The sequence below is a fragment of the Pagrus major genome, chromosome 23 (genome assembly GCF_040436345.1).
Source record: "Pagrus major chromosome 23, Pma_NU_1.0".
Taxonomy (NCBI): domain Eukaryota; kingdom Metazoa; phylum Chordata; class Actinopteri; order Spariformes; family Sparidae; genus Pagrus; species Pagrus major.
In genome coordinates, this window is record NC_133237.1 from 4,206,949 (window position 1) to 4,230,672 (window position 23,724).

Consider the following 23,724-nt stretch of genomic DNA (forward strand, 5'->3'; position numbering starts at 1 on the left):
GTTGTCCATCACTGATGTCAGTGTTAATGAGTTCTTGAGAAATCACTGAGGCTGAAAAACTTGTATTGTAGCTATGTAGTTGTTCTGTACGTCTGGGCGTGTCATCAGTAGGTCAGTATCAGTAGTAGGTGATTTGTTAATTTTTAACAGGGGGGATGGCTCAATGGGAGCACCACTCTGCCCCGACACACCTATGTACACCTCCCAAAGGACATTAACGTTGCAGGATGCCTTAACCATAACTGACATTTCTAATTCTCCAGTTCCATTTTATCCAGTTATCTTCCTTCTCTCCCTACTACAATTGTCCTTTTATAACTGTATTAAGGTAATGAGTAAATACACCTTTAAATTGTACGCAGTGGACTGAGTTTATTCAGGCAGGGTTTTCTCATGTTTCTCACAATACACTACAAGCAGGGTCATTTTAAGTTACATGACCCCTTGGAATTTTTTACCATCTAAATTCCTTGAAGGACACACAATGAACATTGTGCAAAATAGTAGAGCCTGACCGATTTATCGGCCGATATGAGCCTCTCACAGATATATCAGTTTCGGCGTATATATGGTCCGATATGCACCGATATGAAAACCTTATATTTAAAAACTATAATGGAGAAAAACATGCTTGGGGCAATATAAAATTGGTGTAATGACAGACGACAGATTCCTTCAGATTAATCAATCCATGTGTGTTTTTTTAGTGCATCAATATGCTTTAATTATATCTTAAAGTGGAGAAATAAATCTTGGAAGTATTAAAGTTCAAGTTTCCTGGAATTCCTGCATTCTTGTCGATGCCCACGATGATAATTATTGCCCCCTGAACCTCCTATTTAACACTGACGTGCAGTCCATTGTTGATATCCTGAAAATCTTCTGGGTGAATCCACTCAGTCTGGACAAATATGAGTTTGTTAGCTTGTCAACTGCAACTGTTGCCCCGCCAGATGTGGCCATTGACCTGCTTGATGCCCTCTTCAAACCCAGCCAGGTGTACCAAGTCCAAAGGACCAAGGGTGGACCACAACTGTGGGCAGCTGGAAATCCAGTGAATACTCAGTCCTCCAGCACCAGGCGCCATCAATACTCCTGTAAGTATGTACTGTATCACCAGCGTGTCTCAATGCTGGTCTGAATTGCAAGGGACAAACCTGTGCCAACCAACACATTGAGGAAGGCCCTGTTACCGACTGACAGACTCAGATGTTGATGATGATGATGACATTATAATTGGTGGCATGGTGTCTCAGGAAGGTCGGATTGCATTTTGACTTAACACATTTTGAATGCATCTGTTTATAAACACATTAAACTGTTTTTGACTCAGACAGGTGCTGATTTAGTGGACACTATATTGTAGGAATGTAACAATATATATCAAATTTTGCGATATCGCAATAAAAAAATGCCAAATACCATTGTGGGCGCGTGATATCACATATCACATGGTTACTTTGCTCGTAAAGGTCACGGATCTAAAAAGAGAAATCAGCATGAATGCCCTTTGACCAGCAGAGGCTCTCATCATATTAAAACAAAATATGGCTCCAGGCTCACATTGAGCACCTCCACATGTGTATGAGGACGGCCCTGACGCCATTACAACCCAGATTTAAAATCCTGACAGAAAAAGAACACTTCTCTCACTGATAAGAGAAAGTGATGGAGTGAAGCATAACAGAGGACAGAAAGAGTGTTCAGTTGTTGAGAGGTGTTGACACTGATTTTATACAGTTGGTTGAGAATGTTAGGATGTGAAATGGAGTTAACAAAAAAGAAAAAAGGGGAAACTCAAGGTAAACTGTCTTGTGGGTCACCCATTTGAATTAAATACCCCTGTTGTACAGTATATCTAGACATGTCTATAGAACATGTTTCTACATCTAATGCCATCAGTGCACACCATTCAAAACCAGTTAATAGTTCTCCATTAATCTTTGGCAAAATATTGCATACAAACTGCATCTACACTGGTAAATTTTATAATTAATGCTCAACTAAATGTCATTCTAAAATAGTCATATTTATAAAACAGTTCAATAAGCAATAAAATGGTCATATGACATATATCTTTTCTTCACATTAAAGCAATATTCAGTTGTTTGGCTCGACACAAATGTAATAAGGTATTAGAAAAATATTGTAATCATTTGTGAAAGTATTCTTAATTTGAAAATATATTGCAATGGTTTAGACCTGAGCATTTGCCAATGTTAGCTTGAATAACCTTGTGTATTAGAAGACTAGTAGAATGCTTTCTAGTTACTTACTACTTAGAAGCTTATTATAAGTGTCTATGGGTGGCCAGTAGTCCAGTAAATCCCCCGGGAAGAGGATATAATGAAAAGCAAGATGATGTCCAGGAAAAGCACTTTCCTGGTTTTGAAGGACAGAAGTCTATCACTATTATTAAAGGCGTTAACCACTAATGAGCTGCATTTCAGCAATGTCAAAACATTATCTAGGAATCTATAAAAATGTAAAAGAATTTGTTCACTAAAATGGTCCCAGTACATTACATTTTGGGTCTTGGCCCTTGCCCTTGGTTGTCTTAATCTACATACAGACACTACATCTCCCGCCTGTGGATGCTGTGTGACCTTTAGTGTTAACTTTGGGTTACTTCATGCAAAACCAGCATAAGGTAAAGACTGTGCATGATACAATTTGGACAACTGTGACACACTAGCATTTAGAATATAGGCTACATGTGTATTGGTAGACTGAGAATGTTTCCATTCAGTCAGTCTGTATATCCGAGGCCACAGCTGAAGACGCTGAGGTCATGAGTCCAGTAGTTGGTCTGTAAATTTGGACGTTTTAGCAACATGAGGGAGTTTATATTCTATACTTGACATATTTTTAAGCTGATAAACTTTCTGGCACCGGCATTTGAAATCCTCACATGATGAAATATAACAAAAACACTTAGTTCTACGGATCCGTAGCTTTCAAAGGATTTCTTAGGAAAGCCCCTTGACAGACCCGAGTAGTGTGGTACTAACTAAAGTGGAGAGAGAGAAAAAGAAAGAAAGAAAAAAAAAAGGTTCTTTATGTTGAAATATTTGGTGTAATCCTCACCACAGTTGTGTAAATTGCATACTTGACAAGGAGATCTACCTATGTACCTGCTGGCACACACTCTGCATTCACTGTGTCTTCCACAAGGCTTTGGATTTATTGCTAAAGCTATTAGCGAACTAGTGGAACAAGAATGAAAGAGACAGTGCTAGCTAATGCTAAAATGCTAGCTTGACAGTGCTGAGTACTAACAATGACCATGTTCATTGCTTACATTCATTATGATAATGTTAGGTGTTTTCTTACATGTGAGTGAGACGGTTACACCCGCCTTTCCGAAACCCCGCTGTTCCGAAAATAGACTTCCATTCTTCGTAATGGTGGGGTTTCCCATTTTGTCTAAAGACCCCGCTATTCCGAAAAGGCTATTGGGGAAACCCTAACCCTAACCCTAACCCTATTGGGAAGTAATTTGAAGTTGAAAGTCGGAACAGCGGTGTTTCGGAGTGGGGGTGTTTCGGAATGGAGGGGTTTCGCAATGGAGGGGTTTCGGAATGGAAAGCTGTCCCCGTGTGAGACATGAGGTGGTTGTATTTGGTTAGAGGTTACACTACACAACGCAGTACACTGCATTCACACACACAACCTCTGAGCTTGTCTTTCAGCAGCTAGCTAACTCAGCAACACAAAGCACACAGCCACTGGGCCCAATAACAAAAGCTACAACCTCCTTCTGCGGCTAACCCAGTTAGCACAAAGCACATACCTAGAGCAGTAAGGAGGATTTCTTTGCACTCAGCGGCCTTTTTCAACCTGACCTATTTTTGGTGCTGGTGGCTACTCTGCTTGTGTTAACATGATTGGGACAAGTGCATCATTGTTTTAAGACACACCTTCAAGCAGGTAGCCCAGTTGTGGTGGAAATGTACATCCTCATCACACCGAGTAGAGCCAGGCCAGCAGATGTGATGGAAAAACGGGAATAGAGTTCAATAAAAGTCAAAGAAGACACATACTGCCACACATGTAATCGATAGTTCTTTATAGTGTCAGTCCAAAGACACAACATTTATTGAATAAGAAATGACTATATGCGGTTACATTATATGGTTGTGTATTGGTTGTGTTACGCTGTGTTATCTCTGTCTCCTGCAACTGTGTCACATGTGACACACATGTAAAGTGAAGTGTATGTCATATGTTCATGGTGATGATTTAGTTCACAACAAAAGATGTCACGGCTCAGGGACATCCTACAAGAGAGAAGAGGACATGTTAGATTTCTGATAAGTCAGTTATTCTCACACACTCTGACACTCACATATTACATAAAGTCTTGTTATTGAATCTCTTTTCATCTCCTTTCACACAGGCGGTTTCCTCAGTCACACAGTGAGCTTACAGATTACACGCTGTAAAGACATAAAATTCAGCTTTGACCTACATTGACATGGCTTCAAGATCATCTCTGATCCTTTTATGTCTCTCTCTGTGCCTCACTTCAACACCTCCCCCAACGCACAGCCATCCTTACCTCTAGTTGTGTCGACGGAGAACAGCCTTGTTAATCTCCCTCAGCAGAGTTTCCTTGTTGTTCTTCACATTGGCTTTTGCAGTTTCCAACACAAACTCAATCTTGTCCTGGTTGAAAGGCAGCTGGAAGGTGGAGTACTCCTCCATCTTTGCTTTGAACTCCTCTGCATCTATAGAAAACAGCAAACACCTGTTTCAATAAACTGTTACCATTGGTGGCCTCGGGGAGGATAGGGGTCTCCGGTGTCGAAAACACTACAAAAGTGCTCTCTTGTCGTCCCTATACACCGTGATGAGGTTCCCAGAGTGACCCAAAGTCCAAAAAAGTACAACGAGTGGCCAGTGGGATGCACTTCAGGTGGAGAAAATGTAATGCAGTGCCTTACAGGCTTCACTACATGCCAAAAAAAGGTCTAGAACTATCTATATCTATAAATCTCTCATGACCTCGAGAGCTGTTAACCTTTTTTTTTTTTTTTTCGCCCTACCCCTCAGTGACCCCAGTCGTCCACAAGCAGCAAACTCTGGAGCCGAACAGTGAAGCCTGCGCCGAAATAACAAAAACTGCAGTTCCTCACATGGCCACTTGAGGCTCTAAAAGTGAGTCAATCCCAAAACCACCTCATGTTAAAATGCCCACCTTTACAGCAGAGATGAACATGTGCCTGGTACAAAAAACGGTTTTGGCCTCTTTACCTAATTTCCTTATTATATTACTTTATTTTTTATTGTACACAACGTTAAAACATCAGAAGTGCACCTTGACAGACCCACGAACCAAAACTCCACAAGTTTACCAATCCTTTGTGCCAAATGCAAATAATGTTAACAGTTGTTTATGACTTTGATCATCCTCAAGATGCCCTCCTCATTAATGCAGATGTGTACTCTCAACTTTGAGAAATTTGATGTGCTCTGTGTAAATCAATCAGGACGGATACTGATGACTTGTGTTTGATATGTGTTCACTATTACTGGCTATAGTTTAGTGTTTGCTGTAGTGGCACTAGAGAGCTGAAGAAGATCGAACCAGAAATGATTCAGTCGTTATAAATAAATAGGGATGCCCGATAATTATCGGCCCGACAACAGGAAATTTTAATTATTATTTCAATAATGAAATTATAGTTGATAATTGCTGATCAATGCAGTAGGTGGCAATATGCCACTTAAAAGGTGGTTTGCTCTCTGCCACTAACACAGAGACGATGGAGAAGAGAATGGGAGTAGAATGACAACATGTACAGCACGCTAGCGGTTCAAAGATGTCGTCACTCGTATGGACATTCTTTAGTTTCAGAGGAAGGCAACACGATTGCAATTTGCAAAACAAATTCTGAGATGAGAATAAATGAACATCTGAAGAGTCAGAACTGTTCTTTGTCTCTGTGAGTAATAGTGATGTTAGTTAGATGGCTAGAGCTTTGGAATATTATTTCATTCATCTTTACTCACTACATGTTAGCCTTTTTTTACCTTCAGGCGAACATCATTTAGTTTGGAATTTTTTAAAATACAAAAACATAAACATAAATGTTTTATCATTACATTACTAATGAAATTATTATTATTATTATTATTATTATTGGTTGCAAAAGGCAGATTATTATTAGTTATTGGTTGAAAAAAAGTCCATATTATGCATCCCTACCACTACACCTGTCCTCAGAGTACTTCTGCTTCTGCTGTAACAGACCTTTACAGTTGTTTCTGTTGAAGAGCGGCATGTAGACGATGGTGGGCTCCTTCTCTTTTCCCTCAAACACGTAGCAGTCCTTTGGCCAGTCTCTGTCCTCCAGGATTGTCTCGTTTATCTCTGGGAAAGGCTTCTTCACTGCAGCCGCGTAGTCTCTGGCAAGAGTCAGAGTCTGTGAAGGGAGCAGAGGGTGAACGTTGTTTCAGATGCCCAGGTTTCACAGCTCTGGCATAGAAATCACACTTGAGTGATTTTAGTTACTTCAGCTGTCATCCTTCACTTCAAAAAGTTAGACATAGGCAGGTTTAAAGGGTTATACTTTGGTAAAGGGTTTATAATCTGTGAGGTTCTTAATAAAGGTTATAGATAAACTAAAAGTGGATATTCTCCACAGTCAAATGAGAACAAGAGGTCAAACTGATTGTTCAGTTGAATTACATGAACACAAAGTCAGCCCAGAAAATGGTTCCATTGTTCAAATAGGGGAAGAGAGTCAATGCCGAACAAGGAAAAGAAGATGTGGTTACAGCTGCAGTGATCCTTTGTCTTGTTTAAACTTGTCTCCATATAACACAACCTGGCTGGAGGTTAATGGAAAGTTTGTTTCCTGTAGCTGCACGGTCTAATGCAAAGACCAGGCTGTGGTGAGGAGAGAGCAAACAGGTTTAGTTGGTATCAAGCAGGCTTTTCTCATTAAAGCAACTGAAATGAACCTTAGCCTTGGTTGCATTACATCCAGTAAAAACCAACAACAAAACCTTTAATAATAAACGTGAGACTAGTAGGAGGAGGATTTCACTATTACTTGCAACGTAACTTTGATTTGATTGGCTTTGGATTAGGTTCAGGCTAACTGAAACACACATACTGTTCTGTTCTTGTGGGTATTAGTGATGTCAGTTAGTTGGTTAGAGCGTACTCATTCATTCATCTTTACTCACTGCATCTTAGCCTTTTGCCGTAGAAAGTACAGTAATTACAGCAGCGTTAAACAGTCTCTGATGGTCTCTAATCAAATATTCCCTGGTTGTGTCTGTGTTTTTGTGGCAGCTGGTTTGTATTACAAGTGGATTGTGGATTGCCAGCTGTACTTTTACCCAGAAAACACACTGTCCTCTTTGGCTTGTGAAGTGAGCTCACAGCTGTGTCTCTGGGCTAGTCAGAGCGGACAGGCTGGGTGTACGCATGCCGGACTGTCCCTCACACACACTGAGCTTTGACATAGGAAACGTTTGGCAAGGCGGGTTTTGCCACCAGGATGCTCGTGGAAGGTCAGCCCACCCATTGGATACCCAGCCTGTCTGCTCTCTGTAGCCCAGAGACACTCCTGCAGCGAAGTGTAACCCAAGAAGAGCAGCAGCAAGTTGGTCAGGAGGGACTGATACAGCCAGCATGTTTACAGGGGAACTACAGATCACAATCACTGTATTAGTACTGCCGCTGCTGGCTGTTTGTTATACAAACCAACCGCAAGCAAAACTACAGATAAGTTACATGTTTGACAGTCTCTATGCCTGACTCAAACTGTTAACTCATAAGTTTACATAACAACCAATCACAGCACAGAAAAGTAGGAAATAACCATCTTCATGCATTCTGTCTGAGAGTTGATGCAGCGCTAATTTTAAATTATTTTGCTTTTATTGATCTCAATTAAGTATTCCCGTTTGCATTTTTGAATCGTTTTGGATAACATTCATTCATTGATCCATTCATTCTGTCGGCAATGGTTTAATAACTACATTTACAATTAATTCATGCCTCATCATTCATCTATACAAGTTATATATATGTACATATATTTATATATGTTTAGTGGTCCTTATTCATCATCCGTGTCCCTTAGTCAGTTAATTAATGTCTTGAATTAAGTTGTCTTATTTGTGTTTTCATTTTTGACAGGGATGGAGGTCAGTGTAAGCAAAATGTACAACTTTCCGATATAACACTTATTTATTTGATGTGATTAGTTTTCCTCCTAATAATTTAATTAATTGATTAATCAATCGATGGTGGTGGTGCCCCCTCTAACGAGTGTTTAACAATATCTCATATACTGTATGTGGTGAGAACACTACAACACACTTTACAGTACCTCAAACATGTTTCCAGCACTGTACTCTGGTGCGATGATGAGGTCGATGTCTCTCTTGTCTCCCAGAAATGAAGGGTAGGCTACGTTAATCAGCAGCCCAGCGTCTACCAGGTGGAATCTCTCCTTCAGTTGGAGGCAAGGTGGAACGCTGTCGTCTGCCCAGCAACACAATGTTAGACCTTCATACAAACTTGTTTTAACTTTAATTTACTTTAATAGCAAAGAGGCTTGCAGCTAAAAATAGCAAACGTTACTCACCATAGAGCAACAAAAAGGTACGCAAACTGACAAAGCATTATGATAACTATGGACTACAATCTTAATACACAGATGAAGCTGTAACGTTATAACCAAACATAATGATAGCCTACACTATCGTCTATTCACCATACACACCATCACTATTGTCACAAATAAGTCGTTGTTACATAGAAAGTTATATATATTTGCTTGCAAACAGTATAACGTGAGTGTCTAATGTTAAACAGCCAGTGATTAAAATCCACCAGAACATCACTGAACATCACTATACGAGCCACAGGCTTGTATAGTCAGCTGAGAGAGAGAGGGAAGGTCTCATTTTTCACGTTACCATACAATCAGCTCACATATAGCCTATAGAAAAAGTTATAAGTACATGTAAATTGCTACAGATTCTTACCTAGAGCCCCTTTAATTGAGATGATTACTTATGAGGTCTGTCTCCTCACCTTTGTATTGATACAGGAAGTTTGCGGTAGTTCCCCACTCCCACTTCAGGATCAGAGGAAGGACTTTCTGAATAAGCAGAGAGACTGAGAGAAACACATGGAAAGAAAAATACACAAACATGTATAAATGTCATTTAAGCAAAATTGGTCTGTGTGTCTACAACACTGACCAGTCTGACTGTTTATCTACCTTACACTGACCATGTGTTTTAAAAGCTCCCTCCTCCAGATTCTGGCTCCAGGTCTCCACCGCTGCCAGCAGCTCCAGATTCCACTGCTGAGAAAGACTTTTTCTTTCCTCCTCACTCCTTGACTGCCACCATGCAGACTCATTATGATTTACCTTGTCTGCAAAAGATACAAATCTCATGGACACTGTGGCATTTTGAATCAGACATCTGCTGTGTCATTATTTCATCACAGACACAAAATAGTTGAATTGGGAGGAAAATTGAAACATTGATGGCGTTCCTGAGTATCACTGCTGCAATCTTGTGAATTAGCTTGCAGCGACCAAAACATGGATTTAATGAACAAATGTGATTGAGGTGCTCCATTTTATAATTAACCATCTGAGCACCACCACCATCATCATCATCATCATCATCAATACCTTCCAGTATTTTCTGCAGCTTGTCCAGGTCAGACAAAGAAACAGGATCCTTACTGGTGCTTCTGGTCAGGACAACTAGTTTCTGAAGGGCATTGTACACACGTAGGTACTCTACTGCTGCACTGTCTATTTGCCCAGGCACTGAAACACACAAACACACATACACAACAAGCAAGTATGTAACCATGAAGTTGCAACGACAACAACAGATTTATCCCTGCAGCTTCTAAAGATGTGAAGTGTGGAAAGGTGAAATTGGGATTACCATTCAGCCAGGGAGGGATGAACTCTCTGATAACCTCCTCATGAGCCAACGCACAACCGAAAACACCTGCATGGTTTCAGCACACACACAGTTTGATGAGTGATTACAATGAGGATTACTGTGCATGCATGATCAACACATCCCTTCAATATCTTTCTGTGCTCCACTGACTGGCTTGAGGAGGCCTGAGCTCATTAAAGGAGGTGATGTCATGTACATGTACTTCATCAAAATCTAAAGGCGATTGGTAGGTTGTTTTGCCATTTTCTCAAAATATATTCATACATAAGTGTTGACATTGTAACCTGTTTTATTGAGTGGCTGTTAGTAAAAGATGATGAGCAGTTATGCAGTGCTTGTCTATAGCTTTTATAATGGAAGGTAGAATAAAGGAATGTGTCTGTCTGTATGCGCTTCAGTTGACATGTGAGCAGAAAGTTTGCAGTTTGCTGTCCTGGTTCAGACTACAGAGCCTCATGTTATTATTGTATTATCTTTATAAGTATAGATGCAACTTCCAACCCCCAAGCTACAATATTTATGAACATCAAATGTAGTTTCTGGTCTCTTCTGTGACCCAACTGGCCCCTGAAACATGCACAAACCATATTTGAATGTCCCACTTTCTTCATCTTCCTTCATGTTTGTGCTGTGCAATATGATTTGGAGTTGTTTTTCTGTTACCCTGACAAATCCCAAAAAATCCAATCTTTACTCTTCTTTTAGCTCTGTGTTGGTCTCCAACAACTCCTGGGAAAATATCTGGCTCCTTAGATGCAAATACTCCATTAAGTTCACCCATTAACCATTAACTTTGTCTTTGTCTATGTTGCTGAACAGGTAGTGTTCAGTGGGTTTATTAGAGTAGTGAGAGATGGGATAGTGAGAGATGAGTTTGCTGGCTAGAAAACCAAAACAATCAGCCAAAAGAGGCTAAATGCTCCTTAGAGCTGAATGAAACTAGGTGACAATTTTCTGTGGGTTTGTTATGAAAGTGACCCCTTTCACTTTATACATGGCCGTGGAAACTATTGTTGAGTGCAGCTTTAAGATGTTTTTCTTTATTTATTGGTAATTACTTCCACAATGTTGTCAATGTCGATCACGTCACCACATTTTAATGCCTGTAATTTATAATATATATATATATATAATAACCAAAGCACAAGTAGGTACTTAAGCCAACTTGTTAAAATTCTTTGTGGCTCTCAAAGTTATTAAGAACTCGTCGGTCCTCATACTGTACATACTTAAATGACTTCACAATAAAAGCACCACTGCAGCCTTGGTTTCCAGGTGTTTAGTTAATGCTGTAGTTACCACTCTACTGCTGCCATCAGACAGCTTGCTCAGCCTGTGAACACACACCTTGTAGTTGGACCATGTCCATCTCTGGCATCTGTTCCAGCAGCTCTCCACCCTGGAATCTGCTGCCCAGCAGAGAAGTCTCAACAAAGATATCCATCTCAGTGAAGCCGGCCTCATGAGGGCTCACCTCTACCCATTTTCCTGACAGACAGAGGGCCAGTTTTACACATAATCCAAGTCAGTAGCTCACTACTGTATGTACTGTTAGTCCTAATGTGTGTGTACCTTCTATAGGCCCATTAGAAAAGCAATGCTTCTCTACGGCGCAGTAGATGGGGTAAGGGTTGGAGGCATTTCTGCTGGCCTCATCAGAGAGACGTCGTAGGTCCATCTGATGAAACACAAGTTATTTCTCTGATGGATCGCATATAGAATACTTATTACAGAGTGTGTTGTGTTTCAAATGGGAAATACTCAGACTAAAGTGTTAACTTGTTAGTAAGTAATCTGTTAGAGGCCTCAGATTACTTTTTCATTGTAACGTAGTGTGTTAGTTCTGCAATTCAAGCAATCAATTTTTTAGTTTTACTTTCCTTTTGTCGCCACAAAAATCAAATAAAATCCCTGAAGCATTTGCACTTTCAAAAGTTAATGTTTCTCTCCTGCTGCTCAGCAGGTTGCTGCTGAAGGTAAACCTACAGTTGTGTCAGTATGCATGCGTAGCTAGCTAATTCAGTGTAGCGAGATGGCGGAGAGGACAGCATTAACTTCAAGGAAATATTCCCATTATTTCAAGAGGTTTCACCGTAATTTTTGATGGGAGTAATCTTGTAATGCAATGAGTTACTTTTAAAAGTAATGTTACCAAACTTTGGTCCTGGTACCTGTTTCATGATCCCAGCAGAGGTCAAAACTCCCCAAACTTCAGTGAGAGAGAAGTGCTCCTCCTTTGACTTCTCATCCAACCAGGCCAGAGCCTGCTCCATCTCGACCCCAGGACCTGACAGCCTGGCCACTGCTCTGTCCAGGTTGCTGCTCCACTCTGGGTCACTGTACAGGGAGGACATGGACCTACCAGAGGAGACAGGTACACATGGGTCAAACTGTCATGGAGAAAAACTAAGCATTCTTTCATGTAAGTAATTAACTGCAGGCTCATCAAGAGCTTTCATTTAATATATCCAAACATGTTTTCTCTCCAACTTGTCAAATACAGCAGCTTGGTCATTGGCCTTAAGCTTCGAACTTTTACGCTCTGCCTATACTGGTTGCATTAGTTTTGAGCATGAAGGGCACTGTACCAGTGTACCAGTAAGATCTTCAGTCCTGAGTACTCTGTGTCATACTCTGTCTCTCTTCACAATAAAGCAGAAATGCTTTAAAGGGCAAGTTAGCAATAAGACGTAATATGCATCGTCACCAACAAACAGTTCACATATTATGACTTTTGGACTGTTGATAACCTTGTCAAATGGTCTTGGTTTGGTTAGGTCTGGAAAAGATGATACTTAAGAGGATAAATAATTCCATTCAGTCTCATAATGTAAGTTAGATAAGTGACGTGACTGAGTACTTCACTGTTAGGTAAGTTATGGCATTTATATACTTATGTTGCCAAAGTTAAAAACAAATCAATTTTGTCTTTTGGTCACACATGGGACGCAAACCCAGTTCATCAGAGGTAGAGTCCAGTGTATGACCCATCCAACCACCCCAACTGCACACTGAGTCAGACTGTTCTCACTCGTTATACCACTGCACTAAAAGGGCGCTTCAAGAAGTGATGCCATAGAGATACCTACAGTGTCAAACTTCCTTCCTCCTTGTAATGTGAGCGTGTTGACATGCTAAAACAAAGACTGTACATTTGTAAAAAATCCCACCTTGGAACAGAAATATATCACATGGTTTATTAGGCTCTCCTTATGTCAATATAAAAAAAAATGTGTTCAGTATTTCTGTTGTTGGTGGCCAGGTGCAAGTTGACAGGTTTAGTCATGTCTGTAAATGAGAGCAGGACTGAAGAAGAGAAGGATTCAGACATGTTTAGACAGCTAAACTATACAACAACTATTGAGTTTGGGAAATGACATTAGAGGAGAGCTTGGTAGTAATCATGGATATGGAACAAACAACTTATAACAACAATAGCACCAGTACCTGCACTGCTAAACGTTGAACTAAACGTTCACGGGAGCTTTCTGCATGCTAACATTAACTGTTGTTTCCCAAGTGGTGCTGCAGCCCCCTCAGCACCCCTCGTTCCCACATCCATGATGTTAATATTGTCACTGTGAGTATGTAAGCATGATGTTAGCATTTAGAACAGAGCCTGGCTGCAGACTCTTCTTGTTGTCTCAAGAAAAAAAAAAATGACATGATTATCTTGTTGACAGATCGGGATGACAGAAACACATTACACTGGTTTTAATCTTGATTGTCCCAGAATAATGAGATCATTAACTTGTGACTTGAGATAACAGGATTAAAAAGATAACTGCAACTGTGGCCACTCCCAGCTTTCAAACATCAGTGTTAATGAAATACAGAGTCTGATCACCAGTAAGCTGATGTGTCAACATCATACAAAGTGCTTCCTTGTTGATCAGTTTGTGTCACTGCATTCACTGTACCAGTAAGATCTTCAGTCCTGAGTACTCTATGTCTCTCTTCACTGTTAAACAGAAATGCGTAAAATAATCTTCAGAAGTGAACACTGGACCAACTAAAAAATGATCAAACTGCTTTGATTGGAGGCTTAATACTGGACCAGACAAGGCGGTTAACACCGTATTTCACCAGCAGCTGTCACAGGTGACTCAGCCGCTCCCAAGAAGAACACAATGAGAGCCCATGAATGACAGCAGCATGACAGTCCATCAGGGAAACTATGGACACATTGTGTTTTTATTTCTCACAACAGTTCAACCGAACTTTACTTCTTTAAAAGTTTAACATTAAAATAAATAAAATAAGACATCAGCTGGCTGAAACTGAAGACCAGATGACAGAGGCAGCATTTAAGCGGCCTGCTTATGTGAATCTTGCAAGTAAATGAGTCTTCCATTCCTGCAAATGTTTCACAATAAAAGCCTTGTTAAAAAAATTAAGGTTTTCTGTCCACTGAAACACAAGGGCTTTAAATTTCAAATGGATACAGGAAGTGTTGAGTTTGTATTAACAGTGTAATGCAGTAACTTTAATAGGGCAAACAGGGGCAGCAAATAAAAACAATGCTTCATTCTGCAGGCTACAAAAACAGCGTGGAAAGCTAATGAGCTGCAGCATAACCTGCACCAACTCTTTACTGATGACTACTGATGAGGAAATGATGACGTTTTCTCTTGTGGACTTCAGTCTGAGTAGTAACTCTCAGCTCTGGTACATAATAACAAGACATATGCAGCTGAGCTAATCGGCTACCCTGGGTCTTGTGTTAACTAGCTCATGCTGCTAGTTCTCTTCACCTGACCTTACACCTGACAAATACAGGTTCAGTTACTTGGCACAGAAACAAACCGGATACCGGAGAACTACCCAACCCGAACACTGATATTGCACAATTCAATCCTTATTAGTCATCATTAGTCTTTTTTCCAAACGCACCTGGCTGGTAGCTGTTGAGGGAATGATTAAATCATTCATACACAAACTCATGTTCATGTGTGTTAAGTGTGATCATTGTTACCATGTTGAGCCAGACACTGATCCCAGGTAGAGCAGAGTGTCCAAAAGACCTTCTTTTTCCATCTGATAGAGGGAACCCACCAGACCCACGGCTGCCCTCTGACCCCCACCTGATGCCAACAGAGCGATGTGGGGAACCAAACCCTGGTTGGAAACATCATGGAGAGATGCTAAATTTGATAGTCAAGGCTAAGCTAATTGCATTGGACCGTCAGATATAAGAGAATGTATTCATTATAAATCTTTAAAAAGCAATTATAATAGTAACTTTTATTATTGATACTATTTGAAGTTGTTGTAATAATAATAGTAGTAGTAACAGTAGTCAGAAACCTCACAGGTTTGAAGCTCTCTGCTGTTTTTGACCTTATTACATAAGTTGATATGGCTGGTGGACTTAAGTGGTTTAGTGTTTAAAACACCAAACATAAGCGTCAAAGTTTGAATCCAGCCATGGACCTCTGTTTCACTCTCTCTTGCTCATTACCTGTCATCTCTCAACATGGTCAAAGAATAATTTTAAAAACTAACCAAACCAACCCCGTGGCAAGACTGAAATGTTGGCAGTTATCGTTTCTGCAAACCACCAATCCATTCACATTTGTACGTGTCATTGGAATGATATTGGCACTTCACACAATAGATACATACAATACGTCTTATAATATGTTCATATTGCATGTTTATGACTTGACTTGTCTTATCGTAAACTAGGGCAAAAAGGCTGCCGAGCCAGTGACTGCAATTCACAACTGTGTTTCAACGTTTGTAAGAGTGATGCCACTTGATATTTTTAAGTAGACCTCTGAACGATCCAGCTGTGTTTGTGGTGACCAAAGCCGGTATTTAAAGCCAAAACATAATCTTTTACTAGTGGTGCCTGAACCCAACCAGCTCACATGCGCAACATGAAATTGAAAGTTTAACCTTAAGAAACGTATATTGCCAACATTTATTCTGTTGATTTAGCTGTAGCAAACATTTGCTTAGCAATATTGGCTCTTTCATAAACACACATCAACTATCTACAACTATTTTTAAACTCCAATGTGTTCTCCACCAACTTCTGGGTATTGGGTTCAGCAATACAGATAATATTCACCCTCTTAAATTCAACTTATAGCTGCTGTTGGTGTTGTCGTTGGTTTAGCTACCTGCCTGTGTGTGTTACAGTGAGGTATCCCCTCCTTCCTCTCTACCTCACCACATGAACGAGCAGGAGGATCCTGCTCTCTGTGTGTTCACGAGCAGGAACAAACAGTCTTAAACAGAGATTACTGTTGGAATACAGAGCTATTTAATACTTTTCAATTTTGATTTTTAAAAAATCACTTACAGTAGCTTTAAATGACTTGAGGAAGCACTTAAGTCCACTCTGCTCCTGTCAGTGTCTAAAGCCTTCACAACAGCGCTCATAGAAGTCATGGAGGACACAGACTTTGGTATAATGTAAAGAGAGGCCATCACATCATTATATACATGTACAGGAGACAGATAAATAGTGTGTCCTGAAGTGTGACAGGTTCATTTCTTACTTCAGTACAGTTGATTCCCAGGCTGCTGAGTGTCTTCAGCACCACTTGTTTCCTCTGACGGACATACTCTTCTTCACCAGCACACAGAGACTGGGACCGACGGACGGCTTTCTGGACAAGAGTCAAGGACAGCTAACATAATAATAAATAGTGAATAATAGTGAATAATAATAAAACACTGTATTTATGGCCGATTAGGGAGCAAAACATAATCAGCCCTTTTATATATGTGTGTGTGTATGTGTGTGTGTGCAATGTATATTGCCAGGACAGACAAGCTTACATTTTTTTGAAATTTCTTTGAAATTACCCCCATATTACCAGAACAGTTACCTCAACATGTATTTTACATCCCCCAAACATGATAATATTTTCAGCAAGCAGTTAATGAATAGCTGGCAATTTCTGTAATACATTTCAAGAAAACTTCCAACTGGTTTCTGCTGATGACGACATTTTCATTTCCAACAATAGCCAAGTTTCTGTCTAACTTCCCGTTACCTCAGTTTACTGACCTGCAGAAACCTACAGATGAAGCTGCAACAACTCACTTCAGTTTGGTGTCTGCTGAGGGGAAGTTAGACAGAAACTAATTGGAAGTTTCCTGGAGGTGTATTGAGGAAGTTGTCAGCTTTTATAATAAATATTATTATTAAATCATGTGGGTTATTTTCAATACATTTTGTATTCAAAGAATTTCAAATATGTTACTTAGTGAACGTCATGAGACAGTTGATTCTACACATCATTCCTCTCAAGTACAAACTACTGTAAATCCCTTGTGATGTGTGTCTCACCTGAGGAGCTGCTGTAGTTCCCTCCATGTTGTCCCCTGCTTGTGCCAGTGCTTCTGAAATCACAAGCAAAAGGCAAACCACTGAGGCTGAAAAACCTGCACATCCAGTTTGCATGTTGGGGCTTGGAAACGACCATCAATGTTGAATGTTATTCTGAAGGTCGATCCACGCAGTCGTAAAAGTCCTGCCCTCGTCTGACTTCATTCACAGTTATACTTCTGATCAAGATGTTGCTGCTTTTGAAATGGCTTTTTTCTTTGAGGGGCTGCTCAGGCTTCAGACCACCAGCTATGCTTGTGAATTTGCTCGTGGGCAAACACAAGCGTGCACACGCACAATCAGGCCAGGGCACGTACCAAAAGTAAATCACACACGTATCAAATTCTAGCATGCACACACACACACACACACACACACATAAGCTTTTTGATTTCTACCACGTGTTGGCTGTTGAGGGAGAGATTTCTAAACATGCACCAGATGTCAGATTCAAAACAGGCTGAAAAACAAGGAATGAAGTCGATGAAGTGCTCCCAACCACAGGCATAAACCCCCAACCAATCACACACACACACACACACACACACACACACACACACACATTCTTTCTCTTCTCACAATGCTGTTACCTCTGTTGCTGCAGGGCTCTGCTGGCCTCACACTAGCATACTTTAGTCCTGATGTCCAATCAATCACATGATCATTAGCAGAGTCAGTGTCATTCTCTCAAGTAATAATAGATTGTATCAACAACAAAATAGAGGTATTTGGCTGCCACAGAGCGCTGATGGCTGAGTGGGTGGAGCTGGACTTAAAATCCAGCAGCATTTGCCTATGCAGTTTCAAATCTTGCTCACAGTGTCTGTCAGAAGTGATGGTTATTGGTGGGAGAAGTCCTCATGTCCTTCAGTTCAGTAAAAGTACTCCATTGCAAGAAAATGTCCTTCAAACAACATACTGTGAAGTAAAAGTACTTCTGCACTATTGATATTTGAGTGAACTTATATTATAAAAAGAAAAAAAAACTGCAGCTGCCAGTTATACAGTTTATCATTATATATTATAAGATTGTTAATACTGATCCATCGATGCCTGTCAAGTCATGTCATGTGATGGTTGAAATTCTCCTCATCACCTACAAGCTTCTTCATAACTTGGCCTCTAAAACACCTCTGTGATCATCCAACTTTTGGTGCGGATGCAGATAAAGGCTCCAGGAATCTTTTCTCACTTTCTCTGACATTGCAAGACAGTGCGTTTTTCAACATTTTCGTTAATTTCTCAGAGAATAATGCCTGGATCTTAATTACAAAAAAAAAAAAAAAATCAGGAGTATTTAGGCTGGTATCTATGTGGGAGTAAAATTTGATTCGGATTCAAATAAAAATCCAGATCTAGTTATTCATATTGATGTTGTTGTTTTTTCTTTTGGTTGATAAATGGGTTTTGGAGCTGCTCTGTGAGCATCCACTGGAAGGGGCCACTCTATCTACCACTGATAGATCAGTGGTCAATATGTGTAGTAAGTAAAAACAAATAAGTAAGAATAAGATGGTTGACTGCGTTCTTCTTATTTGTAGAAAACAAAGATCAGTAACACTGAGCCAGGCTACAACTCCACAAGCAGTACGTCATGGTGAGGAGCAGTTAAAAAGAGGGTGGACATTGGATTCAGCCTTGGTTCATACTGGACATGAGCAACTGACTCTGAGATGAAAGTCCCGATCATCCGTCCCTGACCTCCTCTCTTTGTAGACTTTCTCACTTTTTATACTAAGACGCCAATATGGGTCCTAATGAGCTGCTTTCACTGTTTGCCTATTAGGTTGTTTTGATGAGAAAGAGCTGAATCAAGTGTTCATCTTTCTAACGTTTAGTAATTTTAGTACCAAATTCTATCACTTCACAGCCAATGTGATCCCAGTGACCAGTAGGGCTATCACTTATAATTCGAAATCCAAATATTTGTTCAAATGTGCGGTGAAAATATACAGTCCAGAAGCTCATTAGGCCGTTTGTTGTAGTTTGCCTTGGGATCCAGCAGAGGACCCTCTAAAACTTCACCATCAGTAAGATAATATGACTGAGAGGTAAAACAGTTACACTAACGGTGAGCTCAAATCACAAGAATGAGGGAAATAGATGTTCAAGAGTGGGGTTGGGCCGATGAAAGATGCCATCATCCATCACCGATGGCTGACAGCCTGGACTACTAATTCCTGACCATCGTACCATCGTGATTCAAAAGGTTTCCCCACCAGAGAGCACAATTAAGAGCCGTGACCCCTCAGAGTTGCTGTAGGACAAGAGTTGTTGTTGTTTGTGGGGAGAGGATGAGAAAAGAAGTATGTTGCTGCTCAGTGCACTAACATCACGTCTCCATGTCCCGCTTATTGTTTTCTTATTAAACCAGCTCAGTTAGACGAACCCAAGACACGAACACAGGACACTTTTAAACCTAGCACAGGGATGTGTGTCGGTGGTAACGGGAGATAGTTTCCTCATCTTTTTAAAGGAAAAATAGTTTACAGCGCATAAAAAGACACTAAACACCGAGCTGTCAACATTTTTCAGTCTGAATTATTGTTTAAAGCAACTGTTGGAAAACGTATGTATCAGGGTTTTTTTTTATGATCCATCCTCTGATAGTCTGAAATGACAATCCATGTTTGTATTAATTACACCGGATATAGTTTTATTGTAAATTCCAACATTTGCTTGAGAGTGAAGATATAGTTACACAAACATAGGCAGTTTTTCCTTTATTCGTATGTGAAATGTGTTTCTAATACTTTTGACTAGTTCATATATCCTACTACGTAATTCACTGTGCTCTACATCATATTTGTTATATTTCATAACAACATGTTCAACATTTTCAGCAACCTTACAAACATCACATTTATCCGACACACACTTCGCCATTAAATAAAGACTTAATTAATCCTGTATGTCAGAGTCTTAGCCTTGAGATAATCACTTCCTCTCTTCTGCACTTCCCTTTGAAATCCTTCATGTTAATTGATTTATGAATGCTGTATCAGTGTCTTCCCTTTTCATCTGCATCCCACTTCTTCTTCTTCTTCTTCTTTTGAATTCAAGCTTTCGAGAGCTGTAGTTGAATCTGAGCAGATGGCAGCTCTCTCAGGCCTCACCACCTCTATCCATTGCATTCCTAAAATTATAGCAGTAAACACAGAAAATCTATTATTAATTATTTTACATATGACTACATCAAACTCCGGTACGAACAGTCCTGTTCCTACAAGTCCAGTCTCTGGCTCTTTGGATCCATCAATGTGTTTCTTGTTAAATGAACATGAAAAATCAATGAATGTGAATGAATGTGTGAGAATGTGTAGTTTCTTTGTTAGGTGGATTGATTCAACAGTTTTTATTACAGGTATATCTGAATTAATTTCATTTCCTGGTGAAAGAAAATTACTCCTTTTCAAAATTCATCTTTTTATTTAGTTTCCTACGGAAGCCCTGAACGGTCATGTGTCTAACATATTATTTCCTCTGGTTTCCTGTGATAACGAGTTAAATTTTATTTCTATAGATATGTAAATCTAGAGGGGATGTCCAATGTCAGCTACTTGGACAATAAACCAATAAACAAATGCCTCTTCAGGAGATAATGAAACTGAAATGTGCTCCTACAAGCCCCAGGTAAAACTGAAGGTGTATAGGGGTTTGGGTTTCAAGTGGTTCAAGAATGAGCACAGTTTCCTCACTAGAATGACACGGGGCAGCCAAGAAAACACAACAGGGCCTAAACAGACCAGAGTGTCTGGCTGGCAATATAAAGGGACGAGGTTCTCAGTGAGTCAGGGACAGATTCAGACTGAGACAGAGACAGATTCAGACTGAGAGAGAGACAGATTCAGACTGAGAGAGAGAAGGATTCAGACTGAGAGAGAGACAGATTCAGACTGAGAGAGAGACAGATTCAGACTGAGAGAGAGACAGATTCAGACTGAGAGAGAGACAGATTCAGACTGAGAGAGAGAAGGATTCAGACTGAGAGAGAGACAGATTCAGACAGAGAGAGAGACAGATTCAGACTGAGAGAGAGAGACAGATTCAGACTGAGAGAGAGAGACAGATTCAGACTGAGAGAGAGACAGACTCTTTTTTTGTTTTGAGATGAGATAAACTTTCAATTTTGTGTCAAATTTTGAAGGGAAAAAACTTTCATAGGCATTACCTCCCTGAAGGAAGAAAAAACAGAAAACACCAAAGAAAACTTGGAGAAATCCATCTGAACTGAGGAGTCCAGCACAAAAGTCCAGCCAACTGACAAACTGACAGTTAGTCAAAATGTCCTGAAGACAACAAACACACCTGACAACGAGCAAGAAGAGGAACACAGCCAGAGAATGAAGTGAGTGAGAACACCAGAGACAATACAACCTGCACAAGGCTTATAAAAACAAAATAACTACCTACAAACTAATTTAAGTTAGTTTGGAGTTAAAGCTAACAGCTAGCCAACGAGACCTTAGCAACAGTTACCAAGGAGTTGGAACAGCAGCCATGCAGCAGCAGAGCCCTGCAGCCTCAGACACAGCTCACAAGATCTCAAAAATGAAAGTGCCAGGAAGGTACACAAACAGAAAGTATTGAAGGAAAGACCAGAGACACTCTTCTCTGACTCCTACAAGAATGGAGACGTCAGCAACCTGCTCTTCTTCACAGAGCAGCCACTGGCATGGCACTCTGCTATAAGGACCCACCACCCCTCTGTGAAGAAAGAGGGCATCTGTAATGGCTGGAAACTGAAGGTCAAAGAAGCAGACTCCCCCATGACATCAGTCAACATATACAAGAATGGGACTGTCATGGTGCAGGGAAACCTCAGGCAGTTTGAGCTGGACTTTCCCCTTATAAAGGAAAGAGCCCAGCAGGAGAAGAGCCCCCCGCCTGATGACACCCACACCCTGCCAGACACAGACACCACCTCCACCCCCACCTGCCCCCCTGCTGACCAGAAGAGTGAGCCCCCCAGCTCTGAACAGGCCGGGACCCCCAGCTGACCTCCATCATCACCGACATGAAGGTGAAGTTCAGTGAGCTGGAGAGAGAGCTGATCAGCCACCAGCCGAGCCAGGAGGAGGCCTACAGCCTCAGCACAGAACTGAGCAGACTGAGGCAGGACAGGGAGCAGAATAAGACAGAGCTGAGCACCCTGAGGACTGAGATCAGAGAGCTGCAGCAGCACCAGGAGAGCCACATGGCAGCGCTGAGCGTCCTGACAGAGGAGGTGAAGGAGCCGAGAGAGGAGAGAGAGAGCTACAGGAGAGAGCTGGCCTCTCTGTCACATAAGCTCTAGGAGACAGACAGTCACCCCAGACCACAACCAGGACCCTGGGAGCCCCACCCAGAGACACCAGGACAGAGAGTCTCCACCCACCCAGCAGCTCCCCTCCACTCCACAGACCGACACCACATTCATTCATTTTAAATGGTTATATTATTATTAGGTCCAAGCTCCTAATATCTAACATGTTCTAAAACTGATCACTTCATTGACAATAGGATTGGGAGTTTATCTCATTTTAACACTGAATGCTACACTTTGAGTTTTAAACTTAATGAAATCTAAATCGTTTGTTATCTCATGTTGGAACATCCAGGGTCTGAGGTCCTCTGCTTTTGGCCTTAAGACCCATTCATCATTGTTTTGCAGGAGACTTGGAATAGAGGAGACATGCCCACTGGTTGTCCTTTAGGTTATAGAGTTTAGGTTATACAGTTTCTCCATTCTTGAAGATGAAATCAGCTACTACAAAATACAGGGAAACGTGCTGATCTGTGGTGACCTTAATGCGAGAACAGGCACAGAACCAGATTTGATTAATGCACAGGGAGACAAACATATACCTGGCCAGATCAACATCAAGTTCAATTCAATTATAATTACACTTGAGATGTTTGTAAAATGAAGTCAGTCAGAAAGAAAGTATTGACCAGTTCAGTTCTCACTGCACACAGAAACTGGATCCATTCACACAAACCAGTCTGGGTTCAAACAGTGGAAATGGTGACATCTGCTGGCAGAAAGCAGCTCCAGCAGGATCAACAGAACATGAACGGTGGTGATGACATCAGCTTCAACAATGATTTCTGTGAGAAAAAGCTCCACAGGTTGACTTCATGTGTCTGTGTTGATCATGTGATGTGAAAACCAGCAGGGTCTCACATAAAACTCTGAACTTTACATACTTTAAAGTCAAAAACAGGATTTGTTTGTTTTCTGTAAAACTCGGCAGTTTTATATTTCTGTGTACTTCTAATTGTTTTACAGACATGTTTAATGATTATAAAGTGTAGAATCAGAATGTTAAACAGATCTTTTTTAATATCAAACATTATATAAAGATGAAATATGAAGCTGCTGACTTTGCACCAAAATCCAGACACAAGTCAGTCCAGAAGATTCAGTAAAGCCTCGA

At 40.6% G+C, this 23,724-nt stretch overlaps 1 protein-coding gene across 1 annotated transcript; it reads right to left on the reverse strand.

The window, feature by feature from the left end:
* Nucleotides 1-4,563: 4,563 nt before the first annotated feature.
* On the reverse strand, nucleotides 4,564-17,293 carry LOC141019203 (cytosolic phospholipase A2 gamma-like). Its single transcript, XM_073494057.1, has 13 exons — nucleotides 17,267-17,293; nucleotides 16,470-16,580; nucleotides 14,936-15,078; nucleotides 12,132-12,318; nucleotides 11,533-11,638; nucleotides 11,308-11,448; nucleotides 9,940-10,005; nucleotides 9,675-9,815; nucleotides 9,263-9,409; nucleotides 9,062-9,145; nucleotides 8,352-8,506; nucleotides 6,257-6,428; nucleotides 4,564-4,730 (listed from the first exon to the last, which is right to left on the reverse strand). Exons 1-13 carry the CDS (start codon nucleotides 17,291-17,293, stop codon nucleotides 4,564-4,566), a joined length of 1,647 nt encoding a protein of 548 aa, XP_073350158.1.
* Nucleotides 17,294-23,724: the final 6,431 nt, after the last annotated feature.